Source organism: Agelaius phoeniceus, chromosome 1 (assembly GCF_051311805.1).
Source record: "Agelaius phoeniceus isolate bAgePho1 chromosome 1, bAgePho1.hap1, whole genome shotgun sequence".
NCBI lineage: Eukaryota > Metazoa > Chordata > Aves > Passeriformes > Icteridae > Agelaius > Agelaius phoeniceus.
Genome location: NC_135265.1, coordinates 42,098,534 through 42,121,172, shown reverse-complemented (window position 1 = coordinate 42,121,172; position 22,639 = coordinate 42,098,534). Strand labels below are relative to the sequence as shown.

The 22,639-nt window shown below is 39.8% G+C and overlaps 1 protein-coding gene across 1 annotated transcript in view; it reads left to right on the top strand.

The window, feature by feature from the left end:
- Window positions 1–2,024: 2,024 nt before the first annotated feature.
- GADL1 (glutamate decarboxylase like 1) overlaps window positions 2,025–22,639 on the top strand; it is a 119,720-nt gene continuing 99,105 nt past the window's right edge. Inside the window, exon 1 of the mRNA XM_077177113.1 lies at window positions 2,025–2,106. Coding sequence (XP_077033228.1) covers window positions 2,031–2,106 — 76 coding nt within the window. The 5' untranslated portion in view covers window positions 2,025–2,030. The remainder of the gene's footprint in view (window positions 2,107–22,639) is intronic.

Here is a 22,639-nt window from a genome sequence, read left to right as displayed (position 1 = left end):
GAACAAATATTGAAAAACATAATAATCACTAAAATTCAGTTATCTAGAACGCAATTCCATGCGCTGTGGAGGGAAAGGAAGAAAAACGAGAAAATAGGTTTTTGAATCTGAGATTATTATTCTTTATTGCTAATTAATAAGTGTTTGGGCTGTATTTATTCTGTAAAGGCCCACTAGATGTCAGCACATATCTAGGCTACCACAACTGGAGCAACAACCATCTGGTAGTAAAAAAACCCCTCTGCCCTGGAATTATGTAATTTAGACAGCACATAGTCACTGGCTCAAAGTGTTTTGTTTGACTTCATGAAGATTTTGGGTACCCCCACTGTAACAGTGACTGTTTTGGTCATCAAAATGGGGATTTTATGCACATTACTTTTTGTTCTTGTTTTGCAAAACACTTTCATTGCCATCTCCATTTGGTCCATTGTCTTTCAGGAAGCACTTCTCATGTCTACCAGGTGCAGCTTTATAATGAGGATAGCTAATGGTTTGCTTGTATTTGAAGATTTAATGGCCAAACTTATTTTAAACGTGAATATGACAATTCTGTTTGGAGTGGCAAAACCTCTGAATAAAACTTCAGACATATTTTTCATAGCATAATATGACATGAGGCAAAACCCCCCACACCATGTGTATTACATGTGTGTTCCCCTCACCTGTCTTTCATGTAAGAAATAATGGAAAAAAATCACTCTATTATGCATTCAGGCTATTTAAAATGCATAGACACAGTTCACTGCTTGCAGTGTTTTAAAGCTAGATCAAAACTCTCCTTGATGAATTTTGCCACACAGTAGCAAGGATTAGTATTCAACCATATATATGTTCATATGCTGTGCATTCATTACTTAATATTTGTCTAGATCCAGTGTCAAAATAAAGAAGAATTTGGGTGATTTTGGCAGGTAATCCATTTTTCTTAACCATCCAGATCTTCAGGACAAATGTGTTTTGGAAAATATGACATATAAACTGGAAACTGTTGTTTGGGTGTTTTCCTAATATGGTGCAGGACATGGTTCTTAGCTGTTCCAGCAATTCAGACCTACAGCTGTTGCTAGCTGGAGTCAGGGGACATCATGTCACAACTGAATGAGGCTGTAGTGAGCTGTAGTGCAACCCCTGCAGCTGGTCAGGTATCATAAAGTGATCCATGCTCCTTGCTCACCCCATTTCATCAGACACACTCAGCTGAAGCACGTGGGCTGAAACATCTAACTTACCTGCAGATACCATCTGAGCTGCTCCCTGAAGGTACAGAGGAAGCCTAGGGATGGGATGCCTCAGTGGAGGGCCTGAAGTTACTTGTGGTGAATCTGGGCCCATAACATGAAGTCATTTGGCCCTTGGCCCTTAAGCCTCTAGCACTAAAGCCTTAATTTCTGTGTTGCCAGTGTGTCTCTGCTGTGTTGGGGGCAATGCACTTGTTCCCTACACTGAGTTATGGATTCCTGCAGGTTCTGAGGTTCTGGGGAGCTGCAGAAAAAGCAGAGAGGCTTTTTGTTGGCTTGGAGTGGCTCCAGCCTGTCCTCAGATGTGACCTGGCATGAGAGGTGTAATCTCATAGCATCTGCAGCCATTCCATTTGCACTTAGCATATTTTACTAAGTCCCTGTCCCAGCACCTGCCCAGGGTCTGCAGTGTGTGTTTGCAGCATGGCAGAGCGTTCATCAGGTTTCCAGGCTAAAGTGCATCGCAATAACTGGCCTCCCCAAGATGCCTGTGTTAGTCAGAGCACCAGCCTGTGTGAGGAGGTGCCTCATCCTTGCAGTATTTCAAAGCTGATAAGGAGCTGACCAAATACAAGACAGGGAGGGATGCAGAGTAAGGGATAACTTGGATTCAAGAGTGAGATCAAGTCTGCCACCAAATTTTGCTCACAGAAAATACATCCTTCTGACCTAGAAACTTGACTGACCTTATTCACACTGTGCTTAAGGCAGGTTGCCTAGCAGCAGAGATCTTAGCAGAATTTAGCCACAAACAATGTCTTGCTGTCTCATGTGTTAATAAAATTTAGAATGCATTGGAATTTCCGTGCCAAAAGTGGAAGACAGCCCCTGTGGATCTCACACAAGAAAAACAATGCAAACCTAGGTAGGCTGGCTTTATTGTTCCTGGAAAATGAAGACTATTTTGATTGTGCTTGACAACTCGTCTTTTTTTTCTAATATGAAATAAAGGAATTAATATTGTTTTTAAAACAGATTGCTCTGAATTCTGAGTATCTGAGCAGGTTAAAAATACTGGTAAATGGGAAGGAGCTGAGGAGGAGTAATAATTGGTTTAAAAGTAAATTTCATCGTGACTACTTGCATGATTTCCTATCACGTGAATCCTTGAGAAGTCCATGAGGAAACTGGAAGAATAAATGTGAGTATTGGAGTTTATGAATGTCTGCCTGGGATAAAATCAGTGATTTTTATGATTTTCTTGACTTAGAAACCTGATCCAAACAGCTTTTTTCCCCTTATCACAGTCCTGTGCCTTTTTCATCCAAAGCAGAAGGTGATTGTCAGCAGTGCTAATGAAGGAATGACAGAATCCCTTTAGCTGGTCATTGAGTGAGAAGAGGTTCAGCAAAGGGGAAGTGAACCTTGCAGTTTTCCAACACATTCAATATTCCCTATTACTATAGCATCAGCCAAGGATGAACAGGGAAGTTTTTGGCTCACCATTGAGCATTCTCTCTCTCAGATTTGATCTTTCTCCATGATGGCTTTTACTTCTAAGGAAAGTTTTTTGGTTTTTCAGATTTTAAAACCAGAAAGACAAATAATGCTCAAGAAATTTAAGTCTGGTGAAAGGTAGGATGGTAATTTTCAGTGTTTATGCAGTACTTGAAAACATTTACATTTCTGTTTGGTTCTAGAAGATGGGCTATGGCATCAACTGGTGGAAGCTTGCATATCTTTGCTGCAGTCTATGCTGGGAATTAAAATTTGCGATTATTTTGTTAAATAGCTCTGCAAACTGTTGCAATGTGATGTAATATACACATGTACATTGTTTCTTAGTGTTGTGTTTTGGCCAATAAGAGCATTCCTCAAAAGTAGCATACTCAAAATCCATTCCCATGTGTCCGCATCACTTGAATCAGGCCTTCTCTTTGTGGTGAATCTGTACATTTTCCCTTGTTAGCCCTTCATTGGTACTCAAGTGTTGTGTTCAGCTTTGTCCCATTTTGTGAGTAATTGTTGGTTAAAAATAAAATCAAACCTGAGGTTTTCAGTCACTATGTTTTGCTCCTTAGAGGAGAAAAATATCTTCCTTCCTGAAAGAAAAATATTGTAGCAACTGATTTCACATCTCCAGTTCAGACATTAGGTACAAGTACAAGTTATAAGCTCTCTTTTGTTCAGTACCAGATATCAGTTGTTTTTCTAGCTTTATTTTTGGTCCTGGAATAATACAAAAAAAGAGAATTTTGTAGTACTTATTCATGATTGTGGATATTGGGACTCAGAGAAATAAGGTATGTCTTTCTAACAAGGAGAATAATTAATCACTGGAAATCATTTATGTAGAATAGTGTTGGGTTCTTGAAAATTTCTAATGTAGAAAATTAGAATTCAACACTTTCTTTTGAAAGATTTCTTCAATTTCAACTGCACACAATCATTGGTCTTGATGCAGTAACTAGTAATTGGAAATCTTATGGCTTTTAATATTTTGAATTTCATTAATCATTAATCCAAAATAATTGGCTTATTGCTAAGAGGAAATAGTCTAATAACAGTATCAGAGTAAGGTCCTTGCCTCTCAAAACCTTACTATAAGGGAATAACAGGATCAGAGATGTATTGATTAATTCTATACTTTTTAAATGACAACCTTTCTCCATGTAGATTATGTTCTCTTTCTATTTATAGCATTTCACTGCTCTATGACTCTTGCAAAGAGGCTTATTTTTTCAGACTACCTTAATCAGTTATCCATCATGACCACATCTTTCTGAACAGGACTTTTTGGGGATGCAGTGCTGTCCTGTGTAAGTATAAACCCTGAATCTTGGTGTGTCATGGCAGTCATAGGCTTAGAGTACTTTCATGTCCTGAACCAGCAGAGGAGCTCTGCAAGCTGGGTGACTGCACTAGTAAACCCCTAGTTATACATTCTGCAGGGGTACACGTAGCTTTACATGATGAATCAGCCAGAATGAAGCTGGCCATTAGAGTGTGCTTGATGTTAATTGAAGCCGTGACTCATTCATTTGCATTTTCCCTTCCCACAAAGAATATTTAACTAAGACCCTTTGCTCCTTATAAGGTCTCTAAATCTGTGTCTAGCTACATATCTGAGAAGCTACTGATCCCTGTGGTTGATCAGAAGCTCTGCTATCACATGGGCATGTACAGCACTTTGAAATCCAACTTGAAAGCTGACCAGGGTTTTTGTGCAGCCTGCCTTTCTGTAGCACACTTTTGGGATTCTATGGCCACTGGTTACTCTGCATCTCTTTGCCCAAGACCTACTCCTCTGTCAATTTACTCATCATGAACCCACACTGCTGAAGTAAAAGTCAAACAAAGACAGTTTTTCACATTTCTCTCTTTTTTTTTTTTTATATCCCTGCTGAAAATTAACTAAAGAACAAGTTGCAACGAGCACACCGCTTGCCTTGTTACTGTAAATGCATGCAGTAAGTGACAGTCCTGGGCTCATTTTCAATTTGAATTGACCAGGTATCTGAAGGATAGAAAGGAAAACATTGCAGACAGTGACAAAATTAGTCATATGTTACCCAGCAGGCAGGGTCCAAATAAAGATCCTGTCTCCACAAGGCAGGAATGGGTTGGCTAGAAATCCCTAAATATGAAAGTCTTGCAAAACCAGAATGTCATTATAAAATGTATCCTTTTTTTTATACCCTAAGAATAAAAAAATCCTGTGGTGTTGTGTAGTAAGGATATAATTTTCAACCAAGTTCTGCAGCTTGCTTCAAGAAAGGTTCTTCACAAGATTTTTTTCTGCTTTTCTATTAGATTCTAATGGACTATAAAAACTGGGGATTAATTTGGCACATTAATTGCTAAAAGATTAACACTTTTGTAATTTTTCTAATAATTTAGAAGTGAATTATATAGTTGCACTGCAATCATTCCACTTAATTTTACCTCTCATGTAATTTTTCTCCCAGCATTAATTTTGTCCCTGTTGCAGCATTCAGCTCAGGACAAATCTCACTGCACTCCATTATCTGACCAGTCGAGCCTGCAGAAACAGGGAATCTTACTTAATTAGAAAAATGCACTGATGCAGAAAAGGTACATGTAACTTCTTGCACCAGCTATACCTTTTAAAAATGCATCATTGCAAAGATGACAAACTGCCATTGGTTCTTTGATCTGAAAGATTTTCAGGAGCTGCTGGAATCAGAAAGTAGAAGGACTGAAGCCAAAAATTCCTTTTATGTCATATTATGGAATAGATGTATAAAGAATGACTATATTGGGAAGCACCAGGTGAGAATTTTTAGAAGCTCTTCAAAGCCATCAGTGAAATCTGATTTAAGAGTCCCACTTCATTCTCTGCTTGCTAGTGTTCCCCAGGTAAGCTGTATTCCAATGTGCTTCACAGAGTTAAATAATATAGCTACCTGGATAAATAACAGTAGAAGGAGTAGTCAGCCACAGCAAATTATAGACTTGGGGAACAGCTGTTTTTCAGCTGAGATTTAAAATGAAATGGCGAAATTACAGTGCATTATTCTACTCCACAGTGGCCAGAGGATTTCAGCAAGGTCCACCACACCTGAAAGCTATCAATCAGATAAGAGGAGTGGCTGGAAGAGTTCAATAACCTGAGCCCTACTGACACAACCTCTATTTAAAATGAACCTTGCTGACACCAGATCAAATGTAACGTGACATTAATTTTCTTCTTTGTGACCTTGCTTGACTGAATGTGCTGGAGCACTTAATTCTTTATGCTCACATCAGAAGGAGCTAATGGGAGAGTCCAGTGGTAGCCAGGCCTTCAATACCCTGTCCAGTAGAGCATTGTGTGAGCTTGGGCAGTTCATTCCTGGAGTAGGGTCCAAAGTTGGACAGTCCTTGGTTGTTGGCAATTGTGATCTGTTTTCCTCGATCCTGATACCAAAGCAGGTTTCCAAGTCACTAACTGCAAAGCCAATGTTCTTGTGGATGTGAAAAGAGCAAACCTGGGCCTGAGAAAAACAGTAGAAATATCTCAGTTTACACCTACTGAGAAGTATGATAAAGCAGCTGTAGCTGATCAGAGTCTGTATTCTTAGCTCAGACACAAATCATAATCAGAGACAGTTTTAACATTTTGAATAGTATGGGGAGAAAAAGATGGAGATACATGCCATAATATATCATCTGAAAAGGTCTTGTAGGCATAGTCATCAACTGTTTAAAGATTTCACCATTCATATATCTTTTTAAACGGTCTGCTTCTTTCAGAACCTGTACACTTAAGATTTGACACACTTCAGCCAGAGAGGTGATACCACTACAATACCATATCCCAAGCCTAAAGAAACACAAATAATGCTATAAAAGTTACACACATTCTACCAACGGCTCATTTTTTTTACTGCAGAAATGTTGATTTAGTTAGATCCTTAACTGTCTTTTCCCTGTGGTACCCTCAGCATCCCAGTAACAAAAAGCCATCTGCTTTTTCCAGCCTCCATTTAACACCCGAGCAGGGGGAGTCATGCTGTGCCCAGCATTATTTGCACTCATGAGAAAGAAATGGGAATATGTTCAGTGCACTTTTTAGGGTTTGCCTAACAGCTTTGGAAATCAGTGGCAAGATTCACCCTGATGTTAGGAGCTTGTACATATATATATTGCTCATCTAAAATACAATATTAAAGGTTTTTACCATAGATTTCTCCTTCTACCACAATAAAAACCACAAGATTCACTCCACAGAAATTTGGAGGGGTAAATGTCCCACCCTAGGTATGTTCTGTGCTCATTTTAGAGCCTGATAAATGGTGAACAATGCAAACTCATCTGCAGTTATTTTGTGGGAATAATTATTGGGTTAATACCAAAGACTTGTATGGGTGAAGGATATAAATGTTACATTTGATGAGAATTTTACAAGAACACCTATCTTTATTAAACTTAGTCAGTTGGTGTTGTTAATGACATTCTGTGAATCAGAATTTGTGGAAAAGAAAAAAAATCTGTATCTGTACCCTCTGCATCTGTAAATGTTCACTTGTAAGAAACACACACATTCAACATTTGAGATGCTCTGCTTTGTCATTCCTGCAGTACAGCTTTTCTTACTTAGGCCTAATTAATTTTTTGGTTTAATCTTTCTGTGCTTGAAGATACATGGGCTGAATTTTGCTCATCATCCCACCCGCTTATGCCACTTGTGTCAGGTTTGAATATGAAAAAGAAATCAGTGTTGTAAAAAAGGGATACAGCATAATGACAAAAAATACTGTGCAGCAGAGAATTATTTTTTTAATATTAGGGCTAAAAGGACAACTGTTTTGCGGAAATACAATTAAAATTATTACAAGAAAAATGCTCTGCTCAGGAAAATGATAAAAAGCAATTGGGATCAAACAGATAATTTCAAGGGGATAAAAATCACAGCAATGATAAATGGAAATGCCTGCTGAATTTACAAGGAGACTAATTAGGCATATACTGTCTGACATTGCTTCTCATTGCCCAGTATCTCAGAGTATGACATCAGAAAGGTATGAAGAAATGGAAAATATTTGTAACCCATACATTGTGAGGATCCAGTGGGTCTATCACAGGAGAAAGAACAAACTGATGTATTCTAAGTAAGCGTTCCACAGAACTGGTAGCTGAAAAGAAGTTTTTAATCACCATCTGCCAGCAAGCACAATATTGAAATACACATGGTGGTAAACATTTTGGAATCCATAAGTCTTTCTGGGCTGCCTTCCTAAAAAATAAGGAAAACAATTTTGATGTGTATTTAGCTGGTGAGCATTTGGTCACCCACAAAGTCATCTGCTTGAAAATGTTGTCTTTGCATTACTAAGTGCCTATGAGAAGTGAATCTAGCATGGAAGCATGTAGAGGAAGAGAGGTATAGATGCATGGCCAAACTTGAACAACATTTATGAGTAAAACATGCATAAAGCCTAAATTCTCTCTGACATTGCCCTGCACTTTCAAATTCTTTGGGGTGAGTAATGAAATGTAGGTGAGATTGGCCTTTTCCAATTGTGAAGCTTTCAGGAGAGTGACTGTGAGGAGAATAAGACCCCTTTTTTGTGTCAGTGTTGGTGGTAACAGTGGGAGGATATATCTGCAGAGAGCTGTGATACTGTCAGTAATGGAGCTGAACACAGTGCTCACTGAAGCTTATCCAAAAGCCCTGTTTTGTCAAAAACAGCCTGTATGTAAATATTAAATGCATATTGAAAGTATGGTTTTGAAAAACCTTTATTTTTAGCAACAGGAAAGCAGAATAGAGAACTGTGTTGCCAAGACATGATATATGTACTATATACTTCTGGAATGGATTATTATTTTCTGAAACTACTGCAGAAGTCGTATGTTCCCATGACTGAAAAGAGAGCACTTTTTAGGATGTTTACACTGAGAGATAAAAGTTCTAGTCCAAGCTTCTGCATGAAATTAAGATAATCTTAGTTCCAGTAGTTCTTAGCCTCCCCATCAACACTGATTTGGCTTTCAGACTGCTGTTCCCTCTTTTAAAATTGATAGCCTAAAAGGATCAAAGTGTTCTGCATGAGTTCAGGAAATGGACACAGAGCTTTATTTTTACTTCTATAAAAACTGAGTCAGATGAGTATGATAGTCTGATAGTCTGATTTTCTAAGGACTCCACTCCATAAGATGGATGTCAGCACATGAAGGAAACAAAACCCAAAAGTAGTCTATGACACCAATAAACTTAGTTTCTGGGTTTGCAGTAGAATATCAAAATTGCTTTCACCTAATATTTTATTCTCCTCTGTATATTCCCCTCAGCAAGAAGATGGCTCGTATCCTGTGGTATATACAGAAACAATTAAACCAATGATGTACTGTGAATTGTTAGAAGGTTCTCAGCTCTGATTTCACAATTGCCAGGTATGGGTAATTTTGTGGCCCTTTGAAGGCTGAGTGTGGAATGTGCAATCTGGATATAAGGGTGCCAAGGTAACACAGATATTAATTGGTGAATGTGTTCCAATGAAAGCTTATTTTTCATAAGGGTGCTAATATCCAGGCTCAGGGAGGGGGAACACTCAAACTGACAGTGTGTTAGAAACCCCACATCATCAAAAAAGCTGCTGAAGCAGAGCAAGCAGGCCAACACAGCTCCAGCTCCTGGTACTGCTCACTGGTGTCCGCTGGAATGTGTCAAACAACTGAATATGAATGGGCTCCAGTGGGAGGTATGGCCTTTTCCTTGCAAATATTTCTTCAGCTCTTAAGTTGCCCTGCAGCAATAATGCTTGGCTTTTTATAGAACACTGCCTGATTCATTGGCAACCTTTAGCTATTTTATTGATTTAGCATTTCTTCAGAGATGCAGTGAAATATATGACCTGTGGACAATGTGATTTTTTGAAAGCTGATGCTGATGTCAGGGATATGTTCTCTGGTTCAAGCTCTGCTGCCTCTGGAGTTCATTAGAAGTTGTTTTAAATATGCTTTCTACCCTGTTTATGAACTATATTTCTTTTTTCACACTTGGTAAGGGTGCTGTTTTACACTGCCTTTAGTGTGTATTTCAAATCTTCTTGGCTGAATTGAGTCATTTCACGGTGAAGTAAGCGGAATGCAAGAGAAATATGCCATGGTTGGGACACTGTGGCTTAGTGCATCAAAACCAATAAAGAATGAAGAAGAGGTTGGGAGGACTTCTAGAACCTATTTTATTTATTCGTTAGAAGTAATGAAGCAAAATGTTTATTGTTTGTGTCCTCTGAATGTTAATCTGCTCAGCAGTTGAAATCACAGTGAGAGGTGATAGCAGGCTCTGATGGAATTGTGAACACAAAGCTAGTTGGCAGGATACTGAATCAGAAGCTAATGAGCAGGCAGGGCTGGGATTTGGGGTGTGGTGAAAGTGGATTCACCACACAAGGATTTTAGGAACAGAAGCACAGACCTGAGCAGCTAAGTTTATGTTGAAACATGGGTGGGTTAACTGTGAAAAGTTCTGAGCCTGCAAGAGCTGCCACTCACCATTTGATGCCAGTGTCTAAATGTAGCTCCAACTTCGGGTTTCTATTTCTGAAAACTGGCCTAAGTCTTGGGGAGTTTATAATGGTGCTGCTAAGGACAAAACCTAGCACAGCAGAGATAATGATATTCACTGTCCTTTGGCAGATACTTTGGTCATATCAACATGTCAGGCTGAGCATCCTTCAGCTCCTGTGCATCTGTGTGTATCAAAAGATAATTCCATTAAAGGACGTCCTACTTTTTCCCTCCCCTTCCTTACACTTGCTTTATCTCTCCAGGAATCCTCACAGATATTATGATTGCAGCTGCTGCTGCTCAGCTGCTATTGCTGCACTGTTCCCATTTTTCTTTTACACTGTAGAGATGGAGCAAGCCTAAAGTTGTTTCTAGTCCATTGAAAGCTTGAGCCAAGAAGCTCAGAGACAATGTAGTATCACAGCACCACTCCACACCATGCAGGGCATAGCTCAGTGACAAAGCTGAATAAGCAGGAGAGAAGCCTGGAGTTGATACATGTGGATTTGGTGGCAGAGGCAGTAGCTGTGGTTGCTACACATGATTAGCAAGATGTGAAAATAGCCTTATCTAGAAGCAGAGGGATTTCCAAAAGTGATGGGTCAGGTTCATGCTAGAGCCAGTGATAGTGTAGTACAGAGTGAAAGCAGCTGGCCTTTTCAAGTTCTGTCATGAGCTGTAAATCACAATGTCCCTCTTCTCATGTAAACAGACCTACTGTAACAGCTCATCTCTGTGAAACTTTAAATAGCCAGGCTGAAATAACTCCTGTGTCACTCCAGGTTTGTGCTGATGCATAAAATTACACTGGGATGGAAATACCATGGTGAACCAGACTGGAACACAAATGGTTGTGACTTTTTCATGTTTGCCTAAAGCCAGATGATTGCTGGTGAACCAGAAAAGCAGAGTATAAGTGCCATGTTCTTCACCTAGCTTCCTGCAGTGGCCAGCTTTTATGGCTGGTGAGGACTGCTACATTGAATGGTTGGTGTTGGTGGGTGGATTAGATTTCCCAAAAGAAGGTCTGATGAAACCAAAACTGTGGGCTCTCCCCGCCCATCTCACCAGCACAGGCCACAGAACTCAGGGGTTTGTGATTGTGATAGGCAGAAGGTGTTACACGCCCTTAGGAGTGGGTGAGAATTTGTCTGAGGACCTCTGCTGACCTCTGAGGACCTCTTTCCCTTCCCAAAAAAATGGTGTCTTAGAATTGATTCTGATGTTTTAATCTTTAAAGCAGGAAGCAGTGAGAGCAATAAAATTTAATCAACAGAGCACTTGTTTTATCAAGTAAATGGATAATTGTGACATTTGACATTCTTATGAGGCTCTGTATCTTGAACATTTGCCTAATTATCTCCCCCCTTTAAAGATTCTGGTCAGATTCCTGTTTAGCAGTTCACTGCATGATCAGATTCAGCTTTTCTGAAACATCTTATTGTTGTTTTTGTTATTGTTATGTAGTGCATTCTCTTGGAAAGGTCAAGTATGTTGTCAAATATTGTACTAATTTCAGTTTTCATTGTGTCAGAGCCCTGGACTTTATTAAGAAAACACATACTGTGAGTAGATCATTCCAGTAACTAGCTCCATCCTAAAGAGCAATGGAATCACTCAGTTGAGATGTTGAGAGAATCCCTGTACAGTTAAAGGGACCCTCTCAGGATTCCTTTTAACTCTATTTTCTGTGTTCCTTGGATCACCCATTTAGAGCTAAGGTGTCTTTGCATTCCAGAAGCATGCTTTTGGCAATGCATCTGTGTCACCTAGCTATAGCTGTCAGAAGTGAGGCTTTCATAAGGCTCCCTTCTAGGTTAATGGAGGAAAAAAACATCTCCATGCAGTAACTCATCCCCAACACCTGCAATAACTAATCTAATGATGAGGGGAATTTCCCTCTGAAAGCCCTGCTTCTCCCAGCTGATAGAGAAACTGTAGAAAATGGCCCAGACCAGACATTCAAGACTTATACAACAAAAGCTAGGAAAAAATTAGGTCTGCCCAGGCAAAGTGTTGTTCTGTACCTGACAAGTCTGTGCAGGTTTCAAAAGTGACAGGACAAATGCATGGACTAAAAAAAAAAATACATCATCAATAGCTCGGGAAGCTGCATAATGCTAATGCTTCCCATCCATTTTTGGATGGTTTCTCTACATGTGATCTCTGTTTTCTTCCTTAAACATCCAGTTCTGGCCCCTGTCAGAGAGAGGATTCCAGCAGGAAGGACCTTGGGACACATCTGCCATCAGCTGCTACTACACTCCTGAGCTCCACCTACATGGAACATTTCTTAGTGTTCTCTCAGGTGTAGTTACAAGGGATTGATGTTGTGTGTGTTTGGAGAAATAATACAAGGACTCTGTATGATCTGAGCTCCCTTCCTGCTTCAAATAGTCCACAGACCATGTGCCAGCCCTCAGTGTGAAGTTGGCATTGAGTCCACAAAGTGAGCTGGTTTCCTGAATAGATGAGAAGGCAGGTGGCAAGCCAAAAAAAACTAGTTTAAAGCCTGTGAATGGAGAATGAAAGGCACAGATGTGTAAAGGAATACTCATATTATAGCTCTAGACAGACATTAATGAGTGTGTGTCCTAACTATCATGCCAAGGTTATAAGCCCCTGCTTACGGGCAAGACAGATCTAGTTTGTCTGGCTCAAACACTGGCAGTTCAAACTCTCTCTTAATTACAAGATTTATGCCTTTGCCTTTATCCAAAGAAATGAAAGAGTAGTTCATTCTCTCAAGTTCCATTGCTTTTGTTCTCATTACCATAAATGTAAAGGTGCCAGTTAGAGTTGGTCAGACATTTTTATAATTAAAGCTTTAAAATTTAATAGTGAAGTGAATGTTTTACACTTTGGCACTTTGGTTGCTCCATCAAATATTTTGTGTGATCTTCATTAGAGTATGAATACAGTGGGGTGCTGAAATACTTCAAATAATTTGTCCTTGGGGTCTCCTTCTCTTGATCTCTGTTTTTGTTTTAAAAATTGTTGTCATGTGGTGGAATGGTTTATGAAGTTTCAGCAGTGTCACCCAGTAGTGCAGAGATTAGTCCCAAGTCCCCCACAGGATAAGGAGTCCCAGGCATATGTTATGTGTGGCTGGCACTCCTCTGAATCTGCCAGCATGTCTGTCATTTGTCCCAGGGCCAGTGGAGAGTAAGGATGGCTCATTTAGCATATTGATGGCAGGGCAACTGGAACTTTTCACTCATTCAGAACATGATTTTCCTTCTTGTAAGCTCACTAGTCTGTCAGAGCGATTTCATTTTGAGGTTTCTCTTGCAGCTTCCAATTTGTAACACCAGGAAACATTTTGGTCCTGCTGGTTTTGGTGGGAAGAATCACAAAAGTATTGCAAGTGAAGCTACAAACATCTCTCCTTTTACACCTCTGACCTGGTAGATGACCTTGTCCTTTCTCCTCTTCATCCTCCTGCCTCCTTTTCACATGCCCTCATATTCTCTTGGGGTGTTTCATCTCCCCAGCATTCCCAGGGATGCCTGACGTGCAGAAAGTGCCCACCTGGGGGTGGTTCATGTCTGAGGCATTTGCTCTCTGCCCGGTGTGTCCTGGCAGGTGGAGCTCCTTCTCCAAAGGCAGGTGAGGAGGCACTGCTATCTCTACACACAGAGATCAGTCATTTCCTTACCACAGCAGCAGTGGCTTTGGGGCTCCATCCCTGCCTGCCTGCTGAGTTCAAATCATTGTGTACTTTCAGGGAGACGTGGGAAGAGCATTCCCTGTGCTTTGGAAGTTACTCCTTTTACAACTCTGATTCTTCCAGATAGGCATGACTGTTTATATGAAGAGGATAAATAAATATGTGTTTGTTTTGAGAAACATGTTTGTTTTGACAATACAACATCGTAGAATAGATTTAATTTCTCTGCAACATTATCAATATTGATAGCAAATATCTTGAAGGCAGAACAGAAGGGTAATGTATTTCTTCTTCTCTTCTTATCATCTTTGTATTGTTTTTCCTTCAATTTGATCCTGCTGCTGCAGTCTGAGAACCTTTATGCAAAGCATGGAGACAACTTAGGCTCTCATCAGATTACTCATTGCCTTGCAAAACTGGATTTTAATGGGTACTTGAGGTCATATTGGGAAAATATTCTTTTGGGCTGCTCCATGACAACATTATTTTAATATTTGAATCCTTGAAAAAAATGTGCTTGCATGCTGATTGGGTCAAAAACTGGATCTTGCTTTTAGAGGATCTATGAATCTTTTAAGAATGCCCCACTGAAAGCATAATGTTTGTATGTCCAGCAAAATTAACATAACCTTTTAACCAAATGAGGATTCTCTCTTTAACTGCCCTTTTTTTGAAATAGCACCAGTACCACATGATACTTTTGATGAGTTGTACCATCTAAGCAGTGAAATGGAATAGAAAGGAAAGTCCTCAAGAGTAAATACTAAAAAATCCACATGGCTTTTATCCACATGCCTACCAAGCAGTGAAGTGGCACAGCAGGAGCACACTTACCAGGAAGTATCATGTACACTAAGGGCACTTCTGCAAGAGTGCAGGAATTCACAACACCTCTCTCTTTCACTAAAAGCCTTCATGAAAACAAATTTTTTGTGCTTACCTGTGGCATTTCTGCAGTTTTTCAGAAGAGTTATTCATATTTATCCTAAACTTTTGGGAGGAAATTCAGCTCCATTAATGAGCCAGGAAAAGGTATATATGACCATTATCTCTCACTTATAGCCTTGTTTTGATGGCTTAAGTGCAATTTTCTATACAGAGATGAATTTTATTCTCCAGTAGTTCTAAGGATGCTGTTAAAATTTGCTATATGTCACACTAAAAGGACAGCTCATCTTATGGTCCCTGTCCTTAACCTTTTTTTACACATACACAACCTATAAAATATCTTTACCTAGAGCAAAATTGCATCCTGGCTGCTTCCTACTTTCTTTCCTTCAATAATAAATAGGTCGTATTTTGATGGTCAGAACAATATTTGAATTTGAGATTAATGTTGGCTGCAACAACAACAACAAAAAGCCTAAAAAGAAGAGATGGAAGCGTTGACAAGAACAGTTCTAATACTTTCCAAATGTAAGTATTTTCAGGATTAGAATCACAGAATCAGAGAATCATTAGGATTGGAAAAAACCTCCAAGATCATCAAGCCCAACCATTAATCAGAGATTTCATTCAGAAGGGAGCTTACAACAATAAAGAACGGGAGGTATCATCCCATTCTCCATTAATAGCCCCAAATCCAGTGGTTCTTGCTTGGACTTTGTATGAGGAAGTGTTAAATCTAGGCTCAACCCAAATTACAACAATGGTTCTTACATCTTGAAATAGCACTTGTTATCCATCTCTAGGATGGTGTGTATTGACTCTTCCTGACATAATATTTTTAGTGTGCATAATACAGAAACATTTATTGCAGGAGATGAGACAGGTCAGATAGCTTCCTTTACAAAAAGGCCTGAAGCCATTCAGAGTGATTTTCACTGTCCCTCTCTGATCAAGCAAATATTTGGATATGGTCTATGCTAAAGATAATATTCAAGTTGAAAACAAATAGGTTAGTGTTAAAATACTTTTGCCATTTCTTGGTTTGGAGTCTGAACTGGAAAAAAATTGGATTTTCTTTCATTTTTATTCATAACTGGGAAAACCTTCAGAAGAATATGCTTTTAGTAATGTTTCTATTAATTATTATGTGCTCTGTTAAGCATTAGAGCAGGAAGCTTTAAGCAGGTTAAACAGTATAGACTGTATTATGCAAACACAGCTGTTGCAGTTGCAAACTCCCACCAAAGCAGAGGGAGTAAAATCTTATAGATGTTTTACCACCAATATATAGCTGGATCACCTTAATGAACTGCAGGGTAACCTGGCCTGTAAAATTTTTCTGTGAATCCTTTCCCAGTTTCCAGGGACCTGAATGCTGAAAACAAACCAATAATTAGGCCTGTTAAAATGCTTAAGCTGGCTAAGTATGAACAGCCCTCAGCTCAAGAGTCAGTGAAAATTGTGTTACTGAAACAACAGGCTGGACAGATGACCATTAATATGTAAATAACTGGTCATTCCCTGTTGAGCTGTAGCCCCTTTTCTGGTTTGTCAAGGATAAGATTGAATTCAGTGCCCAAGTAATGGAACTGGTGCTGATAATTATTGAAAACCAGCATTGCTGTTTCCTTTGTAACAATCCTGCTATGTGGTAATGTTTTTTGGATTCCCAAGTAGTATTCATTTTCATATAGAATTTATTTTTGGTGCAGAATCAATATTTTTCATCTTGTGGTTATGGAAGTCTGCTGAAGTAGGACAAGTTACATGGCTTTTGCTGTTTTTTGTTTCCAGAGGAATGTATCCTGAAAGATCTTCGAAAGTGTGTTCCTTAATATAGGCTAAATTTCTCTCTGCCTCTGGCATTTGTAACACTATATCCATTCAATTTATGATGTTTAAAATTAAACTTCTTCTATAATTTTGGTAGCATGACTCAGTTCTCTTTTGAGATTTCCCCACATACAAAGTTTCCTCTTATTAACAGATGCATCAACTATCTTATACCAGCTCCTCCTTCCCTGTCTGTCACCCTCAGGAAACAACACTAAGGGCTTCTCTTGGATTGTTACCATTTCCATTGGGTTGCTAAGCACATTTTACATGTAGGCTGTCATTTTTTCCTTTGCTTGCTTTTTCCCTCCTCTCTTTCCCCCCTCTTTGTCTCCAAGTCCATTTGTAATATATTTGTGGAGTTGCCCTTCAGCTTCATTAATGCATTGATTTTTTTTTTTTTTTGTTAATTTATCTAATTCCCAGTCAAATGAGGACATGGTACTTGTAAATCATTTAGTTCCTCATTAATCTCTTCCAGTGCTGGTTCCATTTTTCAGCTGTCTTCCAATTTACTATCTCTAGCGAAAAATATCCACTGTTCCCATCACTTGTCACAAGTAATGTCACGGTTGCTGTGGATCCATTGGCCTGAATAATCAACATGATTTTTTTTATTAGAAATCAAAATATTTGCTGCTGCTGTAGAAAGCCAAATCTTTAATCCCATGCAAGGAAGTTCACTAAATGAAATGCACTAAACAGAAGATCTAAAGCTTGGTCTGTTACTTTGTGCCAAGTCCTATTCATTAGTTTTTCTCTAACAATAGCTGTAGAATATTAAGATGCAGCTGAGAGCAGCAGAAACCCCAAGAACTGCATCCTTATGCCTTGATACCTCACTGGCAGAAATCCTGTTGAGATGAGAGGAATAAGGACTTCAGCATTCACTTGAGAGTAGCAGGTATCAGCTTAGTCAGAACCCAGAGATAAAGAATTCTCTGCTCCTATCCTCAACTATAAACATTGGTATCACATCAGGCTTACAAGCTGCTTATGGGTAGATTGGCAAGACAGGCAGGGTGCCTGCTCATACAGCAAACTGGCAAGAAAATAATTTTCCTCTGAAATGGAACAGTGCTTTCAAGGGCAGTAGGTGATACTCCCCTTTCCTGGTCAGCAGCAAATGCTGCCCTAGCAGAGTAAGAAAGAGAATTAGACTGAATTCCCTACTGGAGGGAAGGGAAGGGCTGTTGTTGCCCATAACTGTTTAATCAGTTTTGTTGCTGAGGCAAATCTATCCTTCAGCTGTAGAAGACTTGACTTGTGTCCCCTAACACTGCTCTGGACTCTGTGACAGCTTTGCAAAGTGGCTTTCCCTGCATTTCAGATATTTGCAGTGTACTTTGGTGTGAGCATATATATACTTTGGGATCTTTTAGAAATTTATCTCAAACACTGTTATCTTATTTTGAAAAGAGGCAGATTTTACCAGTAGACTCTTGATGTCACTCATCCTGACTTTTTCCATAGCCTTTGTGCAACAGTCACTGAAAACAACTTCAATGCCATGGTTATTTTAGTTGCCATCCAGTGACTCATCTTCCTCTGGCTGTAATGGGATTTAAGGAGCATTTAATGCTCTCTGCTGTATATAGGGTAATTGCTTGGACAATAGAATGATAAGCATCTTCAATTTAATATAGATAGAGATGCTAGACTGATGAAAGAATTGAAATACATGGGCATTTTGTGTTTGAGACATCAAATAAAAAGCACTGCCTTTTCAAGAACAGAAGTCCTGCATAGGGAAAATCAGGCCACAGTGTTTCTTCATGTGGCAAAAAAATATCAGAGGAGGTGGAAGAAATTGGTGTAGCTTTGTTTGTAAAGTATGTGCTGGTTAAATTGCTCCCCCTTGCTGATCTGTCTAATCCTCTTAATGAGGCTAGGTAAGCAAAAAGGAGGCAGTAATGATGCTGATGACTCAGAGATTTCTCCGTGTGGAAGAAAACAAGCAGAAGATGATTGTCTAAACAGAACAGCACAGTGACTCTCCAGGTGTCCTTTGCACCTGTAAAATGGTTGCTGGATGGCAAACTAACCAAGCTCAGAGGCTCCCAGTGTCCCTGGGTACAAGTGCTAGAATACAAATTTGTACATTGTGAGAGAGTGAGATTTGCTGTGTTTCAGCCAGCCTTCTGCTTGCAAGATGCATTTTTTCTTAAGCCTAGATTTGTGTTGATCCTTTATGTTTGAAGAATGAGACAGCAGCAAAACAGCTCAGAGGCAACAACCAGCACACAGAGACACTGGGGCACTTTGTTCTGCTCTGATGAGTGGAATGTAACCCATCTTTCTCACTGAAACTGCCCTTATCTGAGGATAAGAGATGGTACTTGTTTGACTCTCCCTAATTTGTTTTGTTTTAGATGTTAGGGGTATGCTTTTTATTTAATGATTCTCCCATGTGAAGTTCTGGGACATCATCCCTTCACCAATGTTGACTGTCTATTGTAACTTTTCATTGCAAAATTTGTAATCACTCCTGTTGACCTGGGACTGCAAACTCCATGGAGAGAATGCTGACCACTAGGTGACAGAGTTAAGTTACTTTCCTTCACTAAATGAGCTTTTAATTTTTCATGCAAATTGAAGCTAACTCAGCCAGAGAGGTTGTAAGAACTTCTGCCCCATAAAACAGGCAAGCACTTGTGGTAAGAGAAGTTTTTTGAGGGGCTAGTTGAATCCCATCAGGCAGAGGATGGCTGTAAATGTATGTTTTCACTTGCTGAATTTACCACTAGACTGTGGTACAGAAAGGGGAGCAGGGTTCTCTGCTAGCTGTGCCTCCAAAGGAGCGATAACACTCCTCCTTTAGACACGCTGATAGTCCACCAGCTGGATCACCCCTCAGATGGAACAACAACTGGTGGAACCCAGCAGGGCTTGGCACTTGGCTGCCAAGTGATGTTAAGAAGCTGTGTGCATGGCCAGAAGGTTTCCAGAGACTCAGGGAATACTCACATTTACGCTTGAGTCCCCTGAGGGAATTCAGGGTTTATATGCCAAGAGGGGAAGGAGACAGGCAGCAGTTTTATGTATCCAGGCTTCAGGGTAGGGAGGTAAATACAGAGAGAAGTGAAATGTATATGCCCCAGCCCTTCTGTGCATCTGGTACTTAGTATCTATTTCACTTGAACAACATGGCCTTCTGCCATTGCAGCCTCGTGCCAAGAAAACCCCAGTAATATATGTTTGGTGCCAGCTCTACAAGTTACACAAAGAAAACTACGTAGAAGAAAGTTTAGAAGATCTGAATGATTTCTGCAGGGGATTATTTTTGTTTTACCTGCAAGGCTTAATTAGTAGGATTCCAGATTGTAACAGTGCAGTGCTTGAAAACATGTTGGATTGCATTGAGACAGGTGTTTTTTTTAATGGGATGCAAGTTTTGATGTTATGGTGAAGTTGTTGAAATATCCAGCAGCACTTCTTCAGACAGCTCCAGCTCATGCGCAGTGCTTTGAATATTGGAACCCATTTTGTTGCCGGTCAGAAAGTTTCACATTTGACTTCCTTCTCTTCACACAGTTCTTACATCAGATTTATTTTTGAATTTGTCACTATAGAAATCTACACAACCTTTACCGTAATCTAGAGTAGTTGTAGCAGGGTCAGTACAATGCATACTCAAATATACAAGGTGGGTGAGAACATCAGAGGCAGCGCTGAGCATCCCCCGTGCTTTGCCTGGGGAGGAGCTGCTACCCTGCTATGCACAAGAAAACAGAACAGGCCACAGTGCATTTCACAGTGCAGAAGGCTAACTGAGCACTGCCTAGTATTTTTCACTTTCCATCCATACACTATAAAGCAAAAATGTTGGAAGACATATTTCTAGCAACTGTGAGTTTTTGCACATTGGTAAATACCATAGTTCTCTTTTGCTTGTCAAGATGTACTTCTTTTGAGTGTGGGGCTTCAAAGGAGGCCATTTAGAAACATGATTTTCCAGTCTGGATTGGCAATTATGTGCCCCCCTAAAAGCAAGTCACTGAGACTGCAATTTTGAAATCCTGCTAAAAAAATAAGCATTATCTCTCTCTTGACATGTCTGTGCACTAACTGCTGGAAAACAGTTAAATCAAGGGAATATTTATAGCACCAGTGGGAGAAAAAAGTTGGTCCCTTAACTGTGACAGAGCCCATTTCAGTCCTGTCAGCTGTCTCTGTTCTTAGCTGAACATCAGAAAGCAAGTGGTGGCTTCGTGCTGCTCTCTGCTGCGAGCTGAAGCTTCAGTCAATGTTAGTGTGAGTCTCTTATTAGACCCTTCTGTCTATACTGGCTGCAGCTTCCTGCTTTTGATCCCTGGTCTCTTGAATCTGACATCCACTTGTCCTCTCGATTGTGTAGTGCTTCATGGAAGTTTTCCAGTCCATCTGTGAGTAGGAGATTTTAAGTATATGCTAATTTAATTGTAAATTATTGACAAGATGAATACGGAAAGATCTGTTTGTATGCTTTTGATACTGGAGAAATCTGATCAGATATTTTCCATCAAGGAAGCCTCTTGTCCTGGTTTGTGTGCTTCATTGAGGCTATCTCCTGCTTGGCAAGTGGTCTAAGAAACTGAGAAGCAGCCCCCACAATATCCATAGATGCACATACATGAGGGGTACAGTCAAGTTTAGGCAGCTCAGGCAGACTCATTATGATGCTGTTTGCACCTTTAGCTCTTCAGTGACAATCATCAATTCCTTTCCTGCAGCTTAGGATGGAGAAGCTCAGTGAATGTATTGGGAGACATGCTGAAAAGAGCCCAAAGAACAGTTTTTAAGCCAGTTGGATATGATTAATTAAAACCACAAGTGAATTTCCTTAGCTAAACCTAGCAGCAATCCTTCTTTGACCTTTTGGTTATTGTGGGTTGTTATTAGGATTATTTTTAGGATGTTATTAGGATGATTGTCACTGTGATTGAGGGCCCCAAGCTTTTTTCCTCTTAAAAGGATAACATGTTCTTTTTATTTTACATTAAGGAAATCACAGACCTGTCACATCTTGCAATTGCTCAAAGGCTCCTGCCTGCTCCTGCCATGGCACTGCATCTCATTTTTCTCACCTGACTTTACTTAGCCATCCACTAGAAACACCCTGTCCTTTCTCCTGCTTTGTGGAGGCTGGTGATGGAGGATGTGCATGACCAGTGTGACCTGCACTGTGCCTGTTGTGGCACCTGATGTGTGGGTTGGTAGAGAGGCAAGGCCACAGCACTACATGGAGCACAGCTACACCCTCCCATGAGATTCCGTATTCAGGAGCCTTTTGCCAGGGTCTTTCCTTAATCTCCTTTGTACAGATCCCTGCTAATTATCTCTGTTGTAGAGAATATAGTTTATATTTCCATCCTGCAAACTTATCAGACTTTGACATATGAGAGTTCAAAAAAAACTTTTTTTGTCAGGTCCAGAGACTGTAGTGCCGAGGCCCAGAGTTCCTCCAGTTTGCTGCCGGAAATTAAATCCAGGCTCTTTGATTCATGACCATGTCTCTTTCCTATTATACCTGAGCACTGATACCCTAAACACTGAATTCTGGAAATTTGATTCTGAACTTCATGATCTTGGCCTCTCCACCTGTGTGCACATACCCAATGTCCTTATATGCTCTGAACTGGTATCTCTGTTTAGGGATTGCTGTCTAATATTTCTGGGACTTGGAATTTGCTCTTTTAGATTCTTGGCAGAGAGACCTGAAGCTGTCCTTCTGCTTTATTATTTTGGCCTTTAGCCTTTGTAGGGGTATGTTCTTCTTTCCTGAGACTTGCCTTTAGCTCAGCAACTGTGAAAACTCTGTGATTTTTCTCATCTTTTGTCCTCTACTTTTGTAGGGACTCTGACCTAGTTGCGATATACACAGGTCACTGATATTGCAGAGAATGAGAAATTTTGGTGATTCCTGAGAAATTTTGGTCTTGATGTTCTTTTTTCCATTTCCTTTTCCAAGTACTCAGCATCTTCCTTTTTCTCTTAGCCTTAATTTATCATCTCATGCAACTTTACACTTTGCCAACTTCAACAGCATTTTATCTACTTGATGATGTTG